Here is a 16,660-nt window from a genome sequence, read left to right as displayed (position 1 = left end):
CCAGGGGAGCAGAGCAGAGAAATAGAGGACTTTCCGCTGAGGAAGGTAACAAGGGACTTTCGTTACTTGGGGATCCAGATAGCCAAGAATTGGGGTACATTGCATAGGTTAAATTTAACGCGATTGGTGGAACAAATGGAGGAGGACTTCAAGAGATGGGACATGGTATCCCTGTCACTGGCAGGGAGGGTGCAGGCGGTTAAAATGGTAGTCCTCCCGAGATTTCTCTTTGTGTTTCAGTGCCTTCCGATGGTGATCACAAAGGCTTTTTTCAAAAGGATCGAAAAGAGTATCATGAGTTTTGTGTGGGCCGGGAAGACCCCGAGAGTGAGGAAGGGATTCTTACAGCGTAGTAGGGATAGGGGGGGGCTGGCACTACCGAGCCTAAGTGAGTACTACTGGGCCGCCAATATCTCAATGGTGAGTAAGTGGATGGGAGAAGAGGAGGGAGCGGCGTGGAAGAGATTGGAGAGGGCGTCCTGTAGGGGGACTAGCCTACAAGCTATGGTGACGGCCCCATTGCCGTTCTCACCGAAGAAATACACTACAAGCCCGGTGGTGGTGGCGACTTTGAAAATTTGGCGACAGTGGAGACGGCATAGGGGAAAGACGGGAGCCTTGGTGGGGTCCCCGATAAGAAATAACCATAGGTTTGCCCCGGGGAGAATGGATGGGGGATTTGGAATATGGCAAAGAGCAGGAGTAACGCAACTGAAAGATCTGTTTGTGGATGGGAAGTTCGCAAGTCTGGGAGCGCTGACCGAGAAATATGGGTTGCCCCAAGGGAATGCAATCCGGTATATGCAACTGAGGGCTTTTGCGAGGCAACAGGTGAGGGAATTCCCGCAGCTCCCGACGAATGAGGTGCAGGACAGAGTGATCTCAAAGACATGGGTGGGGGACGGTAAGGTGTCAGATATATATAGGGAAATGAGGGACGAGGGGGAGATTATGGTAGACGAGCTGAAAGGGAAATGGGAAGAAGAGCTGGGGGAGGAGATTGAGGAGGGGCTGTGGGCGGATGCCCTAAGTAGGGTAAACTCATCGTCCTCGTGTGCCAGGCTAAGCCTGATTCAATTTAAGCTGTTACACAGGGTGCATATGACTGGAGCACGGCTCAGTAAATGTTTTGGGGTAGAGGATAGGTGTGCGAGATGCTCGAGAAGCCCAGCGAATCACACCCACATGTTCTGGTCATGTCCGGCACTACAGGGGTTCTGGGTGGGGGTGACAAAGGTGCTTTCGAAAATAGTGGGGGTCCAGGTCGAACCAAGCTGGGGGTTGGCTATATTTGGGGTTGCAGAGGAGCCGGGAGTGCAGGAGGCGAGAGAGGCCGATGTTTTGGCCTTTGCGTCCCTAGTAGCCCGGCGCAGGATACTGTTGATGTGGAAGGAAGCCAAGCCCCCAGGTGTGGAGACCTGGATAAATGACATGGCAGGGTTTATAAAGCTGGAACGGATTAAGTTCGTCCTAAGGGGATCGGCTCAAGGGTTCACCAGGCGGTGGCAACCGTTCGTCGAATACCTCACAGAAAGATAGAGGGACTGGAAAAGAAGAAGGCAGCAGCAGCAGCCCAGGAGGGGGTGGGGGGAGGAACCAGAAGGACTCTCAGGGTTGTTAATATATATGTATAATATGTATAGGTCGTTGCTATAAATAATTGTATACTGGACTGTTAAATCAGATTTTTGGAGAGTGTTTATCTGAGACAAGGCAGTTGCCATTTAGTTTTAGTTTTCGTTTTTGTTATATATTATTTAATTTTTGTTTATAAAACAGGTCATTGTTATTTATACGGTTATATTATTGTGTAAAGGATACACAATGTACTGTGATGGTTGACCAAAAATTTTCAATAAAATATTAATTAAAAAAAAAAAAAGAAGGCATACGGCATGCTTGCCTTAATTGGCCGGGGCATTGAGTATAAGAATTGGCAGGTCATGTTGCAGCTGTATCGAACCTTAGTTAGGCCACACTTGGAGTATAGTGTTCAATTCTGGTCGCCACACTACCAGAGGATGTGGAGGCTTTAGAGAGGGTGCAGAAGAGATTTACCAGAATGTTGCCTGGTATGGAGGGCATTAGCTATGAGGAGCGGTTGAATAAACTCGGTTTGTTCTCACTGGAACGACGGAGGTTGAGGGGCGACCTGATGGAGGTCTACAAAATTATGAGGGGCATAGACAGAGTGGATAGTCAGAGGCTTTGCCCCAGGGTAGAGGGGTCAATTACTAGGGAGCATAGGTTTAAGGTGAGAGGGGCAAGGTTTAGAATAGATGTACGAGGCAAGTTTTTTACGCAGAGGGTAGTGGGGGCCTGGAACTCGCTACCGGAGGAGGTGGTGGAAGCTGGGACAATAGTGACATTTAAGGGGCATCTTGACAAATACATGAATAGGATGGGAATAGAGGGATACGGACCCAGGAAGTGTAGAAGATTGTAGTTTAGTCGGGCAGCATGGTCGGCACGGGCTTGGAGGGCCGAAGGGCCTGTTCCTGTGCTGTACATTTCTTTGTTCTTTGTATTCAATACAAGAACAATCTATTTTGAAAAAGTTGGTACAATTTTTAAAAACCTTAAAATTGCACGGAACCTTTTTGGGATGCTCAGGCAATCCTGGTTGAGAAACCCTGGTCTAAGACTATTGGAAGTCCATTGTGGCTACATATTCAGAAGCCTATTGTGCTTGCAGGTCCAATTTGATTTAGGCTTTGCATTTGTTTTGTGAACGTTTCTCTTAATGTTAGTATTGCATAGAATCTTAGTGAAACCTTTTGATAAGACAGTGCAAAGCATTTTCAAGAAACATTGGCAATGAGTTGTTATTGGAATCTCTTCATATCCCTAGAACTACGGACATCACTAGAAGAACATCAATCTGCATTGGAGCTCATAATGAGTAAGTACAGGGAGCAGATGTTCCGCCTGCTGATGGCCAGCAAAAAAGATGATCCTTTGATGATTACAAAATTAAAGGAACAGCATTCCCAGGTTAGTGACCGGATCTCCTCCTTTTTCTTTCATTGTGTTCTGTCTGTTACGGCTTCCTTGTATAATGAACATTATGCACCAAGGAGGAATTTACTCTTGGATTATACCAAAATAGAATCATAGATCATAGAATTTACAGTGCAGAAGGAGGCCATTTGGCCCATCGAGTCTGCACCGGCCCTTGGAAAGAGCACTCTACTTAAGCCCACACCTCCACCCTATTCCCAGTAACCCCACCCGACCTTTTTGGACACAAAGGGCAACTTAGCATGGCCAATCCACCTAACCTGCACATCTTTGGACTGGTCACATATTGTATTAAAAGCTTCTGAGCCACTTCAAGGATTACATTTTTTTTTTTACAATTTTGGAATTAAGGTCTATTAAACAAACAATTTTTTAAATGTTGGCAGTTATGATGATCTAGAATGTGCTGCCTGAAAGGGTAGTGGAAGCAGATTCAATTGCAACTTGTAAAATGATTTGTAAAATTACTTGGAAAGGAAAGATTTTCAGGAGCTTGGGGAAAGAATGGAGGGCGTGAGACTAATTTGGAAAGCTCTGTCAAAGATCTGGCACAGGCATGATGAGCCAAATGACCATCACCTGTGATATAAGAGTCTATCATTTCAGAGTAAGATATATTGTAGTGCCACCTGCCTGTTTCAGAAGGACATGTAAATGCTCATTTTAAAAATGCAACACTATTGGGAGAATTGTTATTTATAATATGTCAGATTTGTTTTAAAACTCAATGCTCCAGTACTGCAGTGGCATTTGATTCAGCCCGCTGGCAAAAACAGGATAGTAATAATTACACATCAAAACAGATGAATTGGGATTGTTGAGCCTTGCAAAGGACTCGTGCATAACCTGTACTTCCAGCAGTTTGGGACAGACTCCAGCCTGATGTGACTGTAAATGTCGCAGATTAAATTGATTTTAATAGGGTTGCGTTGTTTGCGCTACAGAAAATTCACACTGGTGCATTCCTGGCGCTAGATAGAAGTCTTCATTAAAGGAAATCTCAAGGGTCATCTTGGGTCTGGAGCACAGTTGCACTGTTTAATTATTATAGACCTTTAAAAGCACTGGCTTAAACAAGCAAATTTCAAAAATTATAACAAACAAAATACAATGGATGCTGGAATCCGAAACAACAGAATAGTGGGAAAACTCAGCAGGTCTGACAGCATCTGTAGGGAGAGAGATAAACAGTTAATGTTTTGAGTCCGTTTGGATCTTCATCAGAACAGAGAGGAAACATTCTTATTATACTGTAGCTGGAAGAGATTGCAACTAAAGTGTAGCAAGCCTAAGAACAAGAGATCGATGACCACGGGTGGGGTTAGGAGTGATTTTTGCATTGAGACAATAATGTTTGGGATATAAAAAAAGTTTAAGATGGAGGAGAAAGGTCACAGTCTAAAGTTGTTGAATTCAATGTTGAGTCCTGAGCCGGGTTCAATTCCGGCCTCGAGTGACTGTCCGTGTGGAGTTTGTACTTTTTCCCTGTGTCTGCGTGGGTTTCCTCCAGGTGCTCTGCTTTCCTCCCACAGTCCAAAGATGTGTAGGTTGGGTGGATTGGCCATGCTAAATTGCTCCTTAGTGTCCAAAAGGTTAAGTCGAGTTACTGGTTTACAGTGATAGGGCGGAGGCGTGGGCTTAAGTAGAATGCTCTTTCCCAGGGCAGGTGCAGACTCAATAGGTCGAATGGCATCCTTCTGGACTTTAAATTTTGTGTAAATTCTGTTCAACGTACCTAATCAGAAAGTGAGATGCTGCTCCTCCAGCTTGCGCCAGGCTTCATTGGAGCATTGCAGCAGGCCAAGGGCAGGCGTGTGGGTATAAGCGCAAGGTGCTGAGTTGAAATGATGAGCAACAGTCAGGTTTGGGGTCATACTTGCAGACTGAATGAAGGTATCCGCAAAGCGGTTATCCAGTCTGCATTTAGTCTCCCCAATGTAGAGAAGGCCACACTGGGAGCAGCAAATACAATAAACCAAATTGACGGCGGTGCAAGTGAAACTCTGCTTAACCTGAAAGGAGTGTTTGGGGCCTTGATTAGTGAGGTGGGAGGAGTTAAAGGGGCAGGTCTTGCACATTCCAAGATTGCAAGGCAAAGTGCTGTGGGAATGGATGGGAAGTTGGGTGTGATGGAGGAGTGGACCAGGGTCTCGCGGACGGAATGGTTCCTGCAGAATGCTGGCAGGCTGGTGAGGTTAAGATGTGTTTTGTGGTGGCATCATGCTGGAGTTAGTGGAAATAGCAGAGGAAGATCCTTTGAATGCGGAGGCTGGTAGAGCAGAAATTGAGGACGAGGGACTCTGTCATGGTTCTGGGAGAGAGGGGAAATGGTAATGGCAGAGGTGTGGGAAATGGGTTGAACCTGGTTGAGTGTCCTGTCACTTACTGTGGGAGAGATACCATGGCTAAGGAAAAACAAGCCATGTCAGAAGCGTCAATGTCGAAGGTGGCATCATTGGACCAGATGCAACGGAGGAGGAGAAACTAGGAAAACAGGATAGAGTCCTTGCAGGAAGCAGGGTATAGTCGAGGGAACTGAGAGAGCCCGTAGCTAGTAATGAATATTGGTGGTCAGTCTATCACTGGAAATGGAGACAGGTCAAGGAAGTGACGTATCAGAGATGGACCATGTGAAGGAGAGAAAATTGGAAGCAAAATCGATTATATATTTTTTTTAAATTCCAGATGGGAGCATGAAGTGGCACCGATACAGTCATTGATATAACAGAGAGTTGTGGTTACAGCCCAAGTAGGACTAGAACAAGGGATGTTCCACATATCCCACAAGATGACAGGCGTAACTGGGGCCCATGCAGGTACCCATGGCAACATCTTTTATTTACAAGTGAGACGGGTTAAAGGAGAAATTGAGTGACGGAACTTGTTCATCCAGGAGGAGGAGAAGGGTAGTGGATGGGATTGTTTGGGTCACCGCTCAGCGAAATGTGGAGAGCCCTCAGACCCTCCTGGTGGGGGTGGGGGAAGAAACTGGAAATTGTTAATTTGAGATAAGGTATCAGGAATTACGAATGGGAAGAGACTGGACAAGGGGAGAGAGAATGGAGTTAAGATAGGAAGAGATGAGCTCTGTGGTGCACGAACAGGCTGATATGGTGGATCTACCAGAGCAGCCCTGTTTGTGGATTTTGGGAAGGAGGTAGAAGTGGGTTGTGCAGGCTTGGGGGACTATGGAGTTGGGGAGCTATAGAGGGTAATGAGGTCAGTGACTGCCCTGGAAACTGGCTTGATGTTCGGTAGTGGGGTTATGGTCCAGGGGGAGGTAGGAAGAAGTAAAAATTTTAACTGCTGATTAACCTCAGCAGTTTATTAAAAATAATTGTAACTTTGTAAATTTGAGACTCCAGGGCAGCACGGTGGCGCAGTGATACCACTGCAGTCTCACGGCGCCGAGGTCCCAGGTTCGATCCCGGCTCTGGGTCACTGTCCGTGTGGCGTTTGCACATTCTCCCCGTGTTTGCTTAGGTTTCGCCCACAACCCAAAGATGTGCAAGGTAGGTGGATTGAACACACTAAATTGCCTCTTAATAGGAAACAGTGAATTGGATACTCTATTTTAAAAAAAAAAAAACTTTTCAGACTCTGTTATCCCGGTTAGTGACATTTTGAATAACAATATTTTGCACCTGTTGTGCTGGATCTGTGATCGCCTATATTTAACACAACTGGTATCACATCCTTGAAATTTGTCTGAAAGGTTTTTGACATGCACAAACAATCTCTGTTTCTGAGCCAAAAAAAATCCACGATCATTCATAACATAATCATTTAATAATTCATAAATTGTTAGTGCACTGTACAAAACAGTTTAGATGGAGAACACTTTTTTTTTAAACACGATACATGAAAACAATTTGGGCTGCATTTTGTGGTAGGCCTAATGGTGAGGCTCGGTGCTCATTATTCTTAAAGCTAATTGGTCAACAACTTCCATCAACCATCCATGTAGAGTTAAACATGAAAATCCGGCAGTTGCTGTCCAATTTGCCTTGCATCTTTAGAAGTTGCACTGTACTGGTCTCTCATTGAGGGATTTGGCAGTGAAACACATGGAACAGTGTACCTGTGTTTGATAGCCATTGTGATTATCTCCAGAAAAGGTTATGGCTTCTTTATTCTTGCATAAGTTTTTTAATGGCATGCTGAGTCTTTTTTACTACCAAACAACCTCCCTGTACTGAAAATTAACACCAACATGTGGAGTCAAATTCCATCACGTTTTAATTAATTGTTTGAGATTAACAAAAGTTTTTCCTTTTATCACATCTTTCTTTCCATCTTTTATTTTGCTTTCTGTCCCTGATCTGACATTAACATATTCTACCTGACACTTCCTAGTTCAGAGTCTGCACTGCTCATGAACAATTTGTCACTTTAAGAAGAGACAGTTGTTACCCTGTTGATACATCATCCCCCTCTAGGGGTACACCCTACCTTTTTGATTGCCTGAAAACAGCCTCCAGTGCAAAATCTATGGGCAAGCATAACCAATGGCTGATGTCATTTGCTGACTGCAAAATCCTGTGTGTGTCACTGAATCGGTAAACCTGCAGAAATGGGGTGGTATAATAGAATTCTGTGGTTGGTTAAGAGTGAATTATGATCATTCAGGAGCAGTGGTTGCTCTATGGTGCAGAATTTATTTGTTGACACTGTTCCCTACAGGAACTCCAGGTCCATGTGGATAAGATTAATGAAATGGCCACAGTGATGAAAAAAGCAATTGAGATAGACGAGCAACGCCTGTTCAAGGAGCAAGAAAGAATTGTCCAATTAGAAGTGAGTGAGTAGAATACAAGTATGAAAATATAATTGGTCACCTTGTTATTGAAGGTTACTTAACATTAAAATGTACTGCTTTACCCTAGTAATTACATTGTTTAATTCAAATAAATGTCATTCTCTACATTTAAAATGAAATATCCAGTCATCAGGAGGAGGCTATGTCAGAGACCCGACGTGGCTTAATGTCATACAGCTTCTGCATGTATAGTCCTGTTTGCAGTTTGAAAAACTATTTGAAAGATTGACATGATTATTCTCCATGAAATGGATGCACGGTGCACAACAGGTTCAGCAAGCATAGCCTTTTTACAGAACTTTTCAGAGCTGACATAGACTTAGCCTCCTTTACCTTTGCAGATGCAGGGAGATTAATTTCTGACATTTTCTGTTTGAATTCCTGTTTCTAATTTTTGTTCAATTGTATTACACTGATCTGTTTAAACAATTCTTCTGCATGCCCATTTTCAGGTTAATATGACCAACAAAGATCAGCATTCTGCCATGTATAATGTTTCTGACAAGGGAGCTATGGAACATTTAAAAATTCTGCTATAGTTTCAGCTGACCTGTTTTGCATTCATCCCTCTGTTTGGCTGGCATTGTCAAGGCTGCTCAGTTGTATAAAAGCTCTAATTGTTTCTTTTGCAGTTTGAAAATAAAGGCTTGAGAGAAGTGCTGCAGATAAACAAAGAATCTTTTCTCTATCTGAAAGAAGACCTCGCAGAAAATACATTATCCAGCTTAGTTACAAATGCCAACCTCAGCATGCGGAAGAGCTGAAAAACTGCTCAAATCCTCGAGCTTCCACTTATTAATCTGTGTCAGCACGTGTTAATGTTCTATCCAAACTGACTGAGCCAGTCCATCAAATAGGTACAGTTTACTGTCAATTTTTGCAAGTAAATAAGGGTTTCAAGGTAAGCTAATTAAACTGACAGAAGTCGCTTACTATTTCTCATTGCATGATTGACTTTTTTTTTTTTAAAAAGTGTACATATTTTTGTTTAATGCAGCCAACATTTTATGTTCAGTTTAGGGTCCAGCCTCATTCCTATCTGGTTGTCTGCCAGTGAGTACGATTAAAAATCAAACTCCATCGCTGCTGCCACCAGAACAGGCCTCAGGGAAAATAAAGCAATCACTAGTTTGCAATAACCCTTTGCATTTATCGATGAAACCCCTGTGTGTGTATATAAAAGAAAATTAAGTTGTGTAATTTATAATGTTGATGGGGTCGGGGGGGGGGAGAAGATTGTGCCAAACACCTAAACGTGATAATCACAGTTGGAATTGGATAAATATTTTGACCAGAGCAAGTGTGAACAGTGCAGGGTGGGAAAAGTGAAGTACGTGCTCCTAGTCAATGCTGTATAGAATAAGTTCTATTTTTTACCATGTTGATTCACAATGCGAGATCAGTAACTCTGATTTGGCAGTTAATCCTGCAATTTCTGTACAATATGTCTGTGGATGTGTATATTTTTGTTTTAATAAAGAGATATTAATTTAAAGTCTGTTGCCTTGCGCTCATGCATTGACTAGGTTAATAACAGCACTAAAACTGAACCATTGCAAATTGGCAGTGCCGACAGGCTGAGTGTTACAATATTGTTTACCCATCCTCCCTTTGACAGAAATGGGTTAACAGTTCAATGACTAGTTTCTCTTGGGGAAACTGCTTAGTCTGGTTCATTACCTTTACGTAATCACCATTTGGCCAGCCTGGTTCTGGAGGCTGCATTGTGAGGAACTATAATGTGGGGTGTTCAGAATATCTAAATGCAAGTTCTTTATCAGCTGTGGAACATCGTTTTTCTTTGTTCCCTCATCAATATTTAGTCTTGTGACAAATGGAGGATTTTAGGAATATAGACTTCTAAATTGGGACAATTTAAGGATTAAAAGCCTAGGGCTATATAGTGTGTTTGACTGCAGTGGTCATGTTTAAGGGCCAGGGAGCTTGGAGGAACCAGAAGGTGAAATTGACTTGGAATGGTCCTGGGGAGTTGATGTGCTTTGCAGCCTGCAGAAATAATTCAGTTTAGGGAGATGTCATTGCTGGGTGGAGCGAAGGAATGCAGAGGCGGTTACATTTTGAGGTGAATTCTGATCTGGCTGACAGTCCATAATTCTCTCATAGAAGGATAGTTATAAAAGAGTAATCTGTAAAGCAGTCTTGTCTGGGGACAAAGAAGAAGCTGAAATATGTTGGGTGAACAAGTTTTTTTTTTAAAATACTCAGAGGGGCAACATGGTGGTGCAATGTTGCCACTGCTGCTTCACCGCACTGAAGACAGAGGTTCAATCCTAGCCCCTGGTCACTGGAATTTGCACATTGTGTCTGCATGGGGGTATCCCCTACACCCAACATGATATGCAGAGTAGGTGAATCGGCTTTGCTAAATTGCCCCTTAATTAGAAAAAAAAAAGAATTGGGTACTCTAAATGTATTTTAACATTCAGCCAGAGACTGGATGAGGATGATTGCCTACAGTGAGGTTATAGACAGCAGATAAATGCAAAGTTATGCACTTTACTCTTACCAAATGAGTGGAATATTTAAATGGAGAAAGCTGCAGTTCTGGGATTTTGGAGTCTCCTACATCATTCACAAAGCTGGTTTGCAAGTAATGCAGAAAAGAAAAGTTGTTTACAAAAATTATGCAGCATGTGATATACTATGAACAGATTTGTTCCCTTTATCTATGTTACACTAGCATTGGTGGCAATCAATTGAAGATTCACTCAGTTGATCCTGCGTACGGAGGAATTTTGGTTAAGTAGGCTGGGTCTGTGGAGTTTAGAAGAATGAAAGTCGACCTTAATTGAGACAAGGGGGCTCAACAGGGTAGATGTTGAGTTGGTTTCTCGAGGACCAGACGACATAAGCTCAGAAAAATACCACCCATTTAAGAGATGAAGGAATTTCTTCCCAGTGTAGTAGAGCTGTGGAGACTGGGTCATTATATTCGAAGCAGAGAGATATATTTTTAGCCAGTAAAGGGAATCAAGGGTTATGGGGAGTGTAAAGTTCATATCCATAGAAGCATAGAATCCCTACAGTGCAGAAGGAGCCCATTTGGCCCATATAGTCTACACCAACTCTATCATCAGCCTCACCTAACCCACACATCTTTGGACTGTGGGAGGAAACCCACGCAGATACAGGAAGTGCAATCACCCAAACTAAATCAGGGACCACTGTACCACAATCTCCTTGCGAGCAGAGCTCACTGGACCAGATAACATTTCTGCTCGTACATCTAGGGTGACCCAGCTTTATCAGTGTCCTTACTGCTGCACAGCGAGTACCCATGGTCTCAAACAAAAAGTACAGCACCGGAACTGGCCCTTCAGCCCGCCAAACTGCCCGGCCAACCCAAAACCTACATTTCCGGGGCCCATAATCCCTCTATTCACATCCTATTCATGTATTTGTCAAGACATCCCTTAAACATCACTATCGTACCTGCTTCCACCACCTCTGGCAGAGCGTTCCAGGCACCCACTACCCTTTTGTGTAAAAAAAGAAACTTCCCTCACATCTCCTCTAAACTCTGCTCCTCGCACCTTAAACTATGACCCCTAGTAATTGACTATCCTGTGAAAAAGCTTTTGCCTGTCCATCCTCAATTTTGTAGACTTATACGAGGTTGCCCCTCAAGCTCATTCCAGTGAGAGCAAACCAAGTTTATCCAACCTCATAGCTAATGCCCTCCATACTAGGCAACATTCTGGTAAATCTTCTGTATGCTCTCCAAAGCCGACACATCCTAGTAGTGTGGCAATCAGAATTGAACACCATGTTCCAAGTGTAGCTTAACTAAGGTTCTATACGGCAGTAGCAATTTGCATGCCCCAGCCGCTGAAGGCAAGCATGCTATATGCCTTCTTGACTACCTTCTCCACCTGCGTTGCCACTGTGACCTGTACATCCAGACCCCTCTGCTGGTCAATACTCAAAGTGTCTGCCATTTACTGTATATTTCCCACCTGTATTATTAGACTTTCCAAAATGCATTACCTCATTTGTGGATTAAACACTATCTGCCATTTCTCCACCCAGTCTCCAATTGATCTACATCCTGACAGTCCTCATCACTATCCGCAATTCTACCAACCTGTCTCATCCGCAAACTTAATCGTTTTATGTATACTACGAACAGATTCCAGCATTGATCCCTGCGGAACACTAGTCACAGCCCTCCATTCAGAAAAGCACCCTTCCACTGCTACCCTGTGTCTATGACTGAGCCAGTTCTGTATCCACCTGATCCCATGGGACTTCATCTTCTGTACCAGTCTGCTATGAGGGACCTTGTCAAAGGCCTTACTGAAGTCCATGTAGACAACATCCACTGCCCTACCTTTAGTCATCCATCACCATCTCAAAAAACTCGATCAAGTTAGTGAGACACTACCTCCCCTTCACAAAAGCACGCTGCCTCTCGCTAATACATCCATTTGCTTCCAATAATTTCCATACCATTGACGCAAGGCTCACCGGCCTATAATTTCCTGGATTATCCTGGCTACCCTTCTTTCACAAAGTAATCACAGCTGTCCTCTGGGACCTCACCTGGAACCTTAGGATACAAGGATTTCTATCAAGGCACCAGCAATTTCTTCCCTGGTCTCCCTCCATATTCTGGGGTCGATCCCATCAGGGCCTGGGAATTTAAGACACCCAACACCACCTTTTAATCTCAGTATGACCCAGATTATCTACACACCCCTCCCCAGACTCCAAGTCCTCTCTCGGGAATACTGATGCAAAGTATTCATTCAGTACCTCACCCATTTCTCCTGGTTCCACACACATTCCCTCCCCATCCTCCATATTTTCTTTGCCAATGACTGTGACCCCTTTCTCAACTTCCTTCCTACTTTCCTTATATTCCTCATTCCTTCTAGCCCATACAAATGCTTCCTTTTTATTTTGGACTAGGCTCACAATATCCCTCGTTAGCCAAGGTTCCTGAAACTTGGTATACTTATCCTTCTTCCTACAGGAACATGCTGGGAATTCCCATCATGAACCTTGGCTCTGTGCTAGCACAGACAAGGGCACACATCAAGCACTTGATAAGATTAAACTAGGGTCCCATCACGCTGGTTAAGATCCTATTTGAATATCAAAGGAGTTCACCATGTTCTGACCTACATTCAGCCCTCAAGTATCACAAACCCTTAGCTGCTAATTTTGAGATTACTTTTTGGACCTTGCTTTGCACAAAGTGGTGGTTACTGCATTACCCAGTGACAATGTCAAAGTACTTAATTGTCAGTGCATAGGCTGGAGGCTCCACCTACCAGGGCAATTTAAAAACTGAAAGTCTAGAATTGGAGCAGCGCAGAAATCAACTTGTTGGAAGTTTGAGAAAGACAGTGGAGGGATTTGAACATAAGTTATTCTTTTTGCTGTTCCCAGCAATTTTAAGAACAAACAAGCTCTTGAAAATCAAGGCACAATTCATGAATTACAAGAGTTACAAAATCAACTGCTCAATGCAGAAAGCAGCCAACTGGAGTACATGTTCACAAGCTCCTACATAAAAGGAATTGGCAATTAATGAATCTGATCAAAAAAACAAGTAGGGGACCAAGGCCCAAGCGACAGGAACATATAGGCTGACACCCCAGAACATTGTGTGCATCGAAGGTGACATTAAGCAAATCTTAACTGCCCTCTGGTGGGCAGAAGGGATCTCATGACACTACTTCAATAATAATGGACTGATGTCCTGGGAAATATTGTTCCTTGAACCAACAGCTACAAAATTACCTGTGGGACCTTACTGTGCATAAATTGGCTACTATGTTTCTTAACATTAGCGACTACCTTTCAAGTCATTTATAGGATCCAGCAGGTAATAAGTGCTGTGTAAACTAAATCCCAAACAGAAACCTGGCAAGCTATCACAACTATTTTCTATTTTACTTAAAGAAGTGTACTCAAATTCTAGGAACAATTTGAAACACATTACATTTATATGTTAAATTTAGTCTTAACAGGATGGGCAGCACAGTGGTTAGCACTGCTGCCTCATGGCATCGAAAAAATGGACCCGGGTTTGATCCCAGCTCTGGGTCACTGTCCGTGTGGAGTTTGCACACATTCTCCGTGTGCGTGGGTCTCACCCCCCCACAACCCAAAAAGGCTAGGTGGATTGGCTAACTTGGCCATAGTATGATCTTTCCTTCCTGTTGAAATTTAACTGAACACTTCATATCCTAATGCAAATTTCTACCCTGGTCTTATTTACTGGTAGAACATTCAACTCAGCCCTATTGACTTAAAATGCCTGCCATTGACACTTCGACCCATTGATGGTCTAAACCTTGCAGATGATTTCAGTTTAATGTAATCACACGCACAACACCCCACAAGCCTGCTTCACAAATTACAATAAACCCCATTAAAGTAACATCTTTGCATGTTCATTGATTGGGACAAAGTTGCCAAGTGTAAATTATTTCTTAATGAAAGAGGCAAGGACAAATCATTAAAACTCAAACACAAATATATCAAATATTTTAATCATATCTGCAGTAGAAAATCTATACAAAATACAAGCCATTGCTTCAAGTGTTACAGAAGATGTTTTATTTGCATTATTCACTATAAAACAATGCATTCCCAATTCTAGAATACACTCCGATCAGTACCACAGCTATGCTCACTTGTTACCCAGATTCACTGCAAGGAGGGCACATAATGAAGGTCCTTTATTTTATTTTAACACTTTCCAGCTGTGAGCTCGGATTCAAATAAATTTCAGAATAGAAACATTTTCAATTATTTCAGTGGCCTTAAAAACAACAACATATGCATTATCTCCGTTTCCCATCCAATTCATCTTAGGTAGAATTAAGTCAGGCTACTGGAGGGTTTAAAAGGGAAACTGTTTAATGTTTGACCTATCCAAGCACCTGATAACTGACAAGTTAATACTGGATAAATGTGAATCCTTAGCTGAAGAAATCTATGGCATAATTAATTTAGCCAAAATTCACTCCATTATGAAGCCTAGTGCAAAATGGTCAAGTCACATGGTAATAACTTCCCAAAGATTACAATTAGGACTGAAAGTGAATACTGAACAAAGTTTGATTTTAAGAACTTTCAGAGGACTAAATTTTGTAAAAATGTATTTCTAGATCAGAAATTATTCTAGAATTCAATGAGGTATTTAAATGTGCATTGCACTGTGCAAGTCTTGAATTTCCTCGACCACATACAACCCCTAACAGCTCGAGTGCTTGGTTATCACTAGTTAAGAGTGACAAACGTGAATCCTCAGAAGGACCGACTTTTCCCCAGGATATCCTAGATACTTGTTTCTATTAAAAACATACTAATGTGCAAATAACCAGAAGCAAAGAAAAAAAACATCTTGTACAAGCTCCATGCAGCCAACCACCACCACCACCCATTATAACTGGTTTGCCATTTTCAAAGATGAACTTAATACTCAATGTTCTCAGAACAGGATTCAGTGCAGTTTTCATGACCATTATGCAGCCAATCACACAGTTCAGCCTAAAATCAGGTTACAAGATAGGACTAATTAATCCTTTGAGACAATCCAATAGATTTTAGCACACCGAATATTGAAAATTAGTAACAAAATTAATACTGCTTTCGGAATGCCTACTTTTTGGATTCCCAATTCAAAACATGAACTGGCAGGTCAGCACTGATTTACAGCTATAAAATACAAGGAAAAGACAGCCACATCCTGAATGGCTGTGCTTTACAGTCTAAAGGAGCAATGGTGTCTGTTCACCCGCTGGCTGCTGTTTCATGAAGAGTTGCTTGACATCAGTCAGCACGCTCTTCATCCGATCCTTGATTGGAGGAATGTGGTGACTGGGATCCAAGACGTTAGTTTGACGGCGCTCCCTATCGCGTTTCCAGGTTTGGTACGGATTAGATGGAAAGATGGGCTGGTCCTTTTCACGGTGAAACTGGAACACTATTCCACTTACCAGTAAGACCACCCATATGGATATCAAAACATAATCTGAATTAGAAAAAAAGGTATTTACAATACAGAGAAATGCAAAAGTCATAATGAAAATGTACAGGCTACAGCAAGTCCATTCAGCCTAAGATCATTTTGTATGGCTATGAAGACAGCAGGGAGTAGGACTAATGGACAGCTCTTTCAAATTTGATCCCATTTTCCTTTTTGAAAGTTACTATTGAATCTGCCACCACCCTTTCTGGCAGCACATTCCAGATTATAACTATATAAAAGAATGTAATTTCACCTATGACGGAGTACCTTTAAGAAATGGAGCTGATCATATTACTGAAGTGATGTCAGGGTAGGGGGGAGCCGAGCTCACTTCTGCTTTTTGAGTTTCAGTTTGAGAAGGCAGCTAGGAGTGTCTGTTTTGCTGTGAGCTGCATGAAGAAACAGAGCTGGTCTGTTGATTGCTGCAATCCAAAGACTATAAATATATTGAATGTAACCTAATGTGCTCCTATTTTTGGATGTTTGAAGGATTATTTAGTGTTGTAGTCTTGGGGTTATCTTTGAAGTAATGGTTGTTAAGATATTCAATGTTTCTTTTTAAAAGGGTTAACTTGAGTTCGTAGAATAAACATTGTTTTGTTTTAAAAACCATTTCTCCATTTCTGCTGTATCACACCTGGAGTACACGCAGTGCGCTTCCCACACCACAATCTATTAAAAGTTGTGGGTCGGTTGAACTCCATGAAACACTTTGGGGTTCTGTAAAGCTGGACCCATAACACGATGTATGTCTACTGTATAATTCTCCAAAGCTATTGATACAACATAGATCATAGAATTTACAATGCAGG

At 42.5% G+C, this 16,660-nt stretch overlaps 2 protein-coding genes across 2 annotated transcripts in view; one reads left to right on the top strand and one right to left on the bottom strand.

Annotated features, from left to right (window-relative positions):
* The window catches only part of fgfr1op2 (FGFR1 oncogene partner 2), a 36,954-nt gene extending 27,619 nt beyond the window's left edge, over window positions 1-9,335 (top strand). The window contains exons 4-6 of the mRNA XM_072484831.1: window positions 2,852-2,994; window positions 7,705-7,818; window positions 8,473-9,335. Of these exons, the coding sequence (XP_072340932.1) occupies window positions 2,852-2,994; window positions 7,705-7,818; window positions 8,473-8,604 (389 nt within the window). The 3' untranslated portion in view covers window positions 8,605-9,335. The remainder of the gene's footprint in view (window positions 1-2,851; window positions 2,995-7,704; window positions 7,819-8,472) is intronic.
* A 5,013-nt stretch (window positions 9,336-14,348) lies between these two features.
* Window positions 14,349-16,660, bottom strand: part of tm7sf3 (transmembrane 7 superfamily member 3) — an 80,392-nt gene continuing 78,080 nt past the window's right edge. The window contains exon 12 of the mRNA XM_072484830.1: window positions 14,349-15,851. Within this exon, the coding sequence (XP_072340931.1) occupies window positions 15,589-15,851 (263 nt within the window). The 3' untranslated portion in view covers window positions 14,349-15,588. The remainder of the gene's footprint in view (window positions 15,852-16,660) is intronic.

Source organism: Scyliorhinus torazame, chromosome 19, assembly GCF_047496885.1.
Source record: "Scyliorhinus torazame isolate Kashiwa2021f chromosome 19, sScyTor2.1, whole genome shotgun sequence".
NCBI classification, from domain to species: Eukaryota; Metazoa; Chordata; class Chondrichthyes; order Carcharhiniformes; family Scyliorhinidae; genus Scyliorhinus; species Scyliorhinus torazame.
Note: the sequence above shows the minus strand (reverse complement) of the source record. Positions and strands in the feature narration are given on the sequence as shown.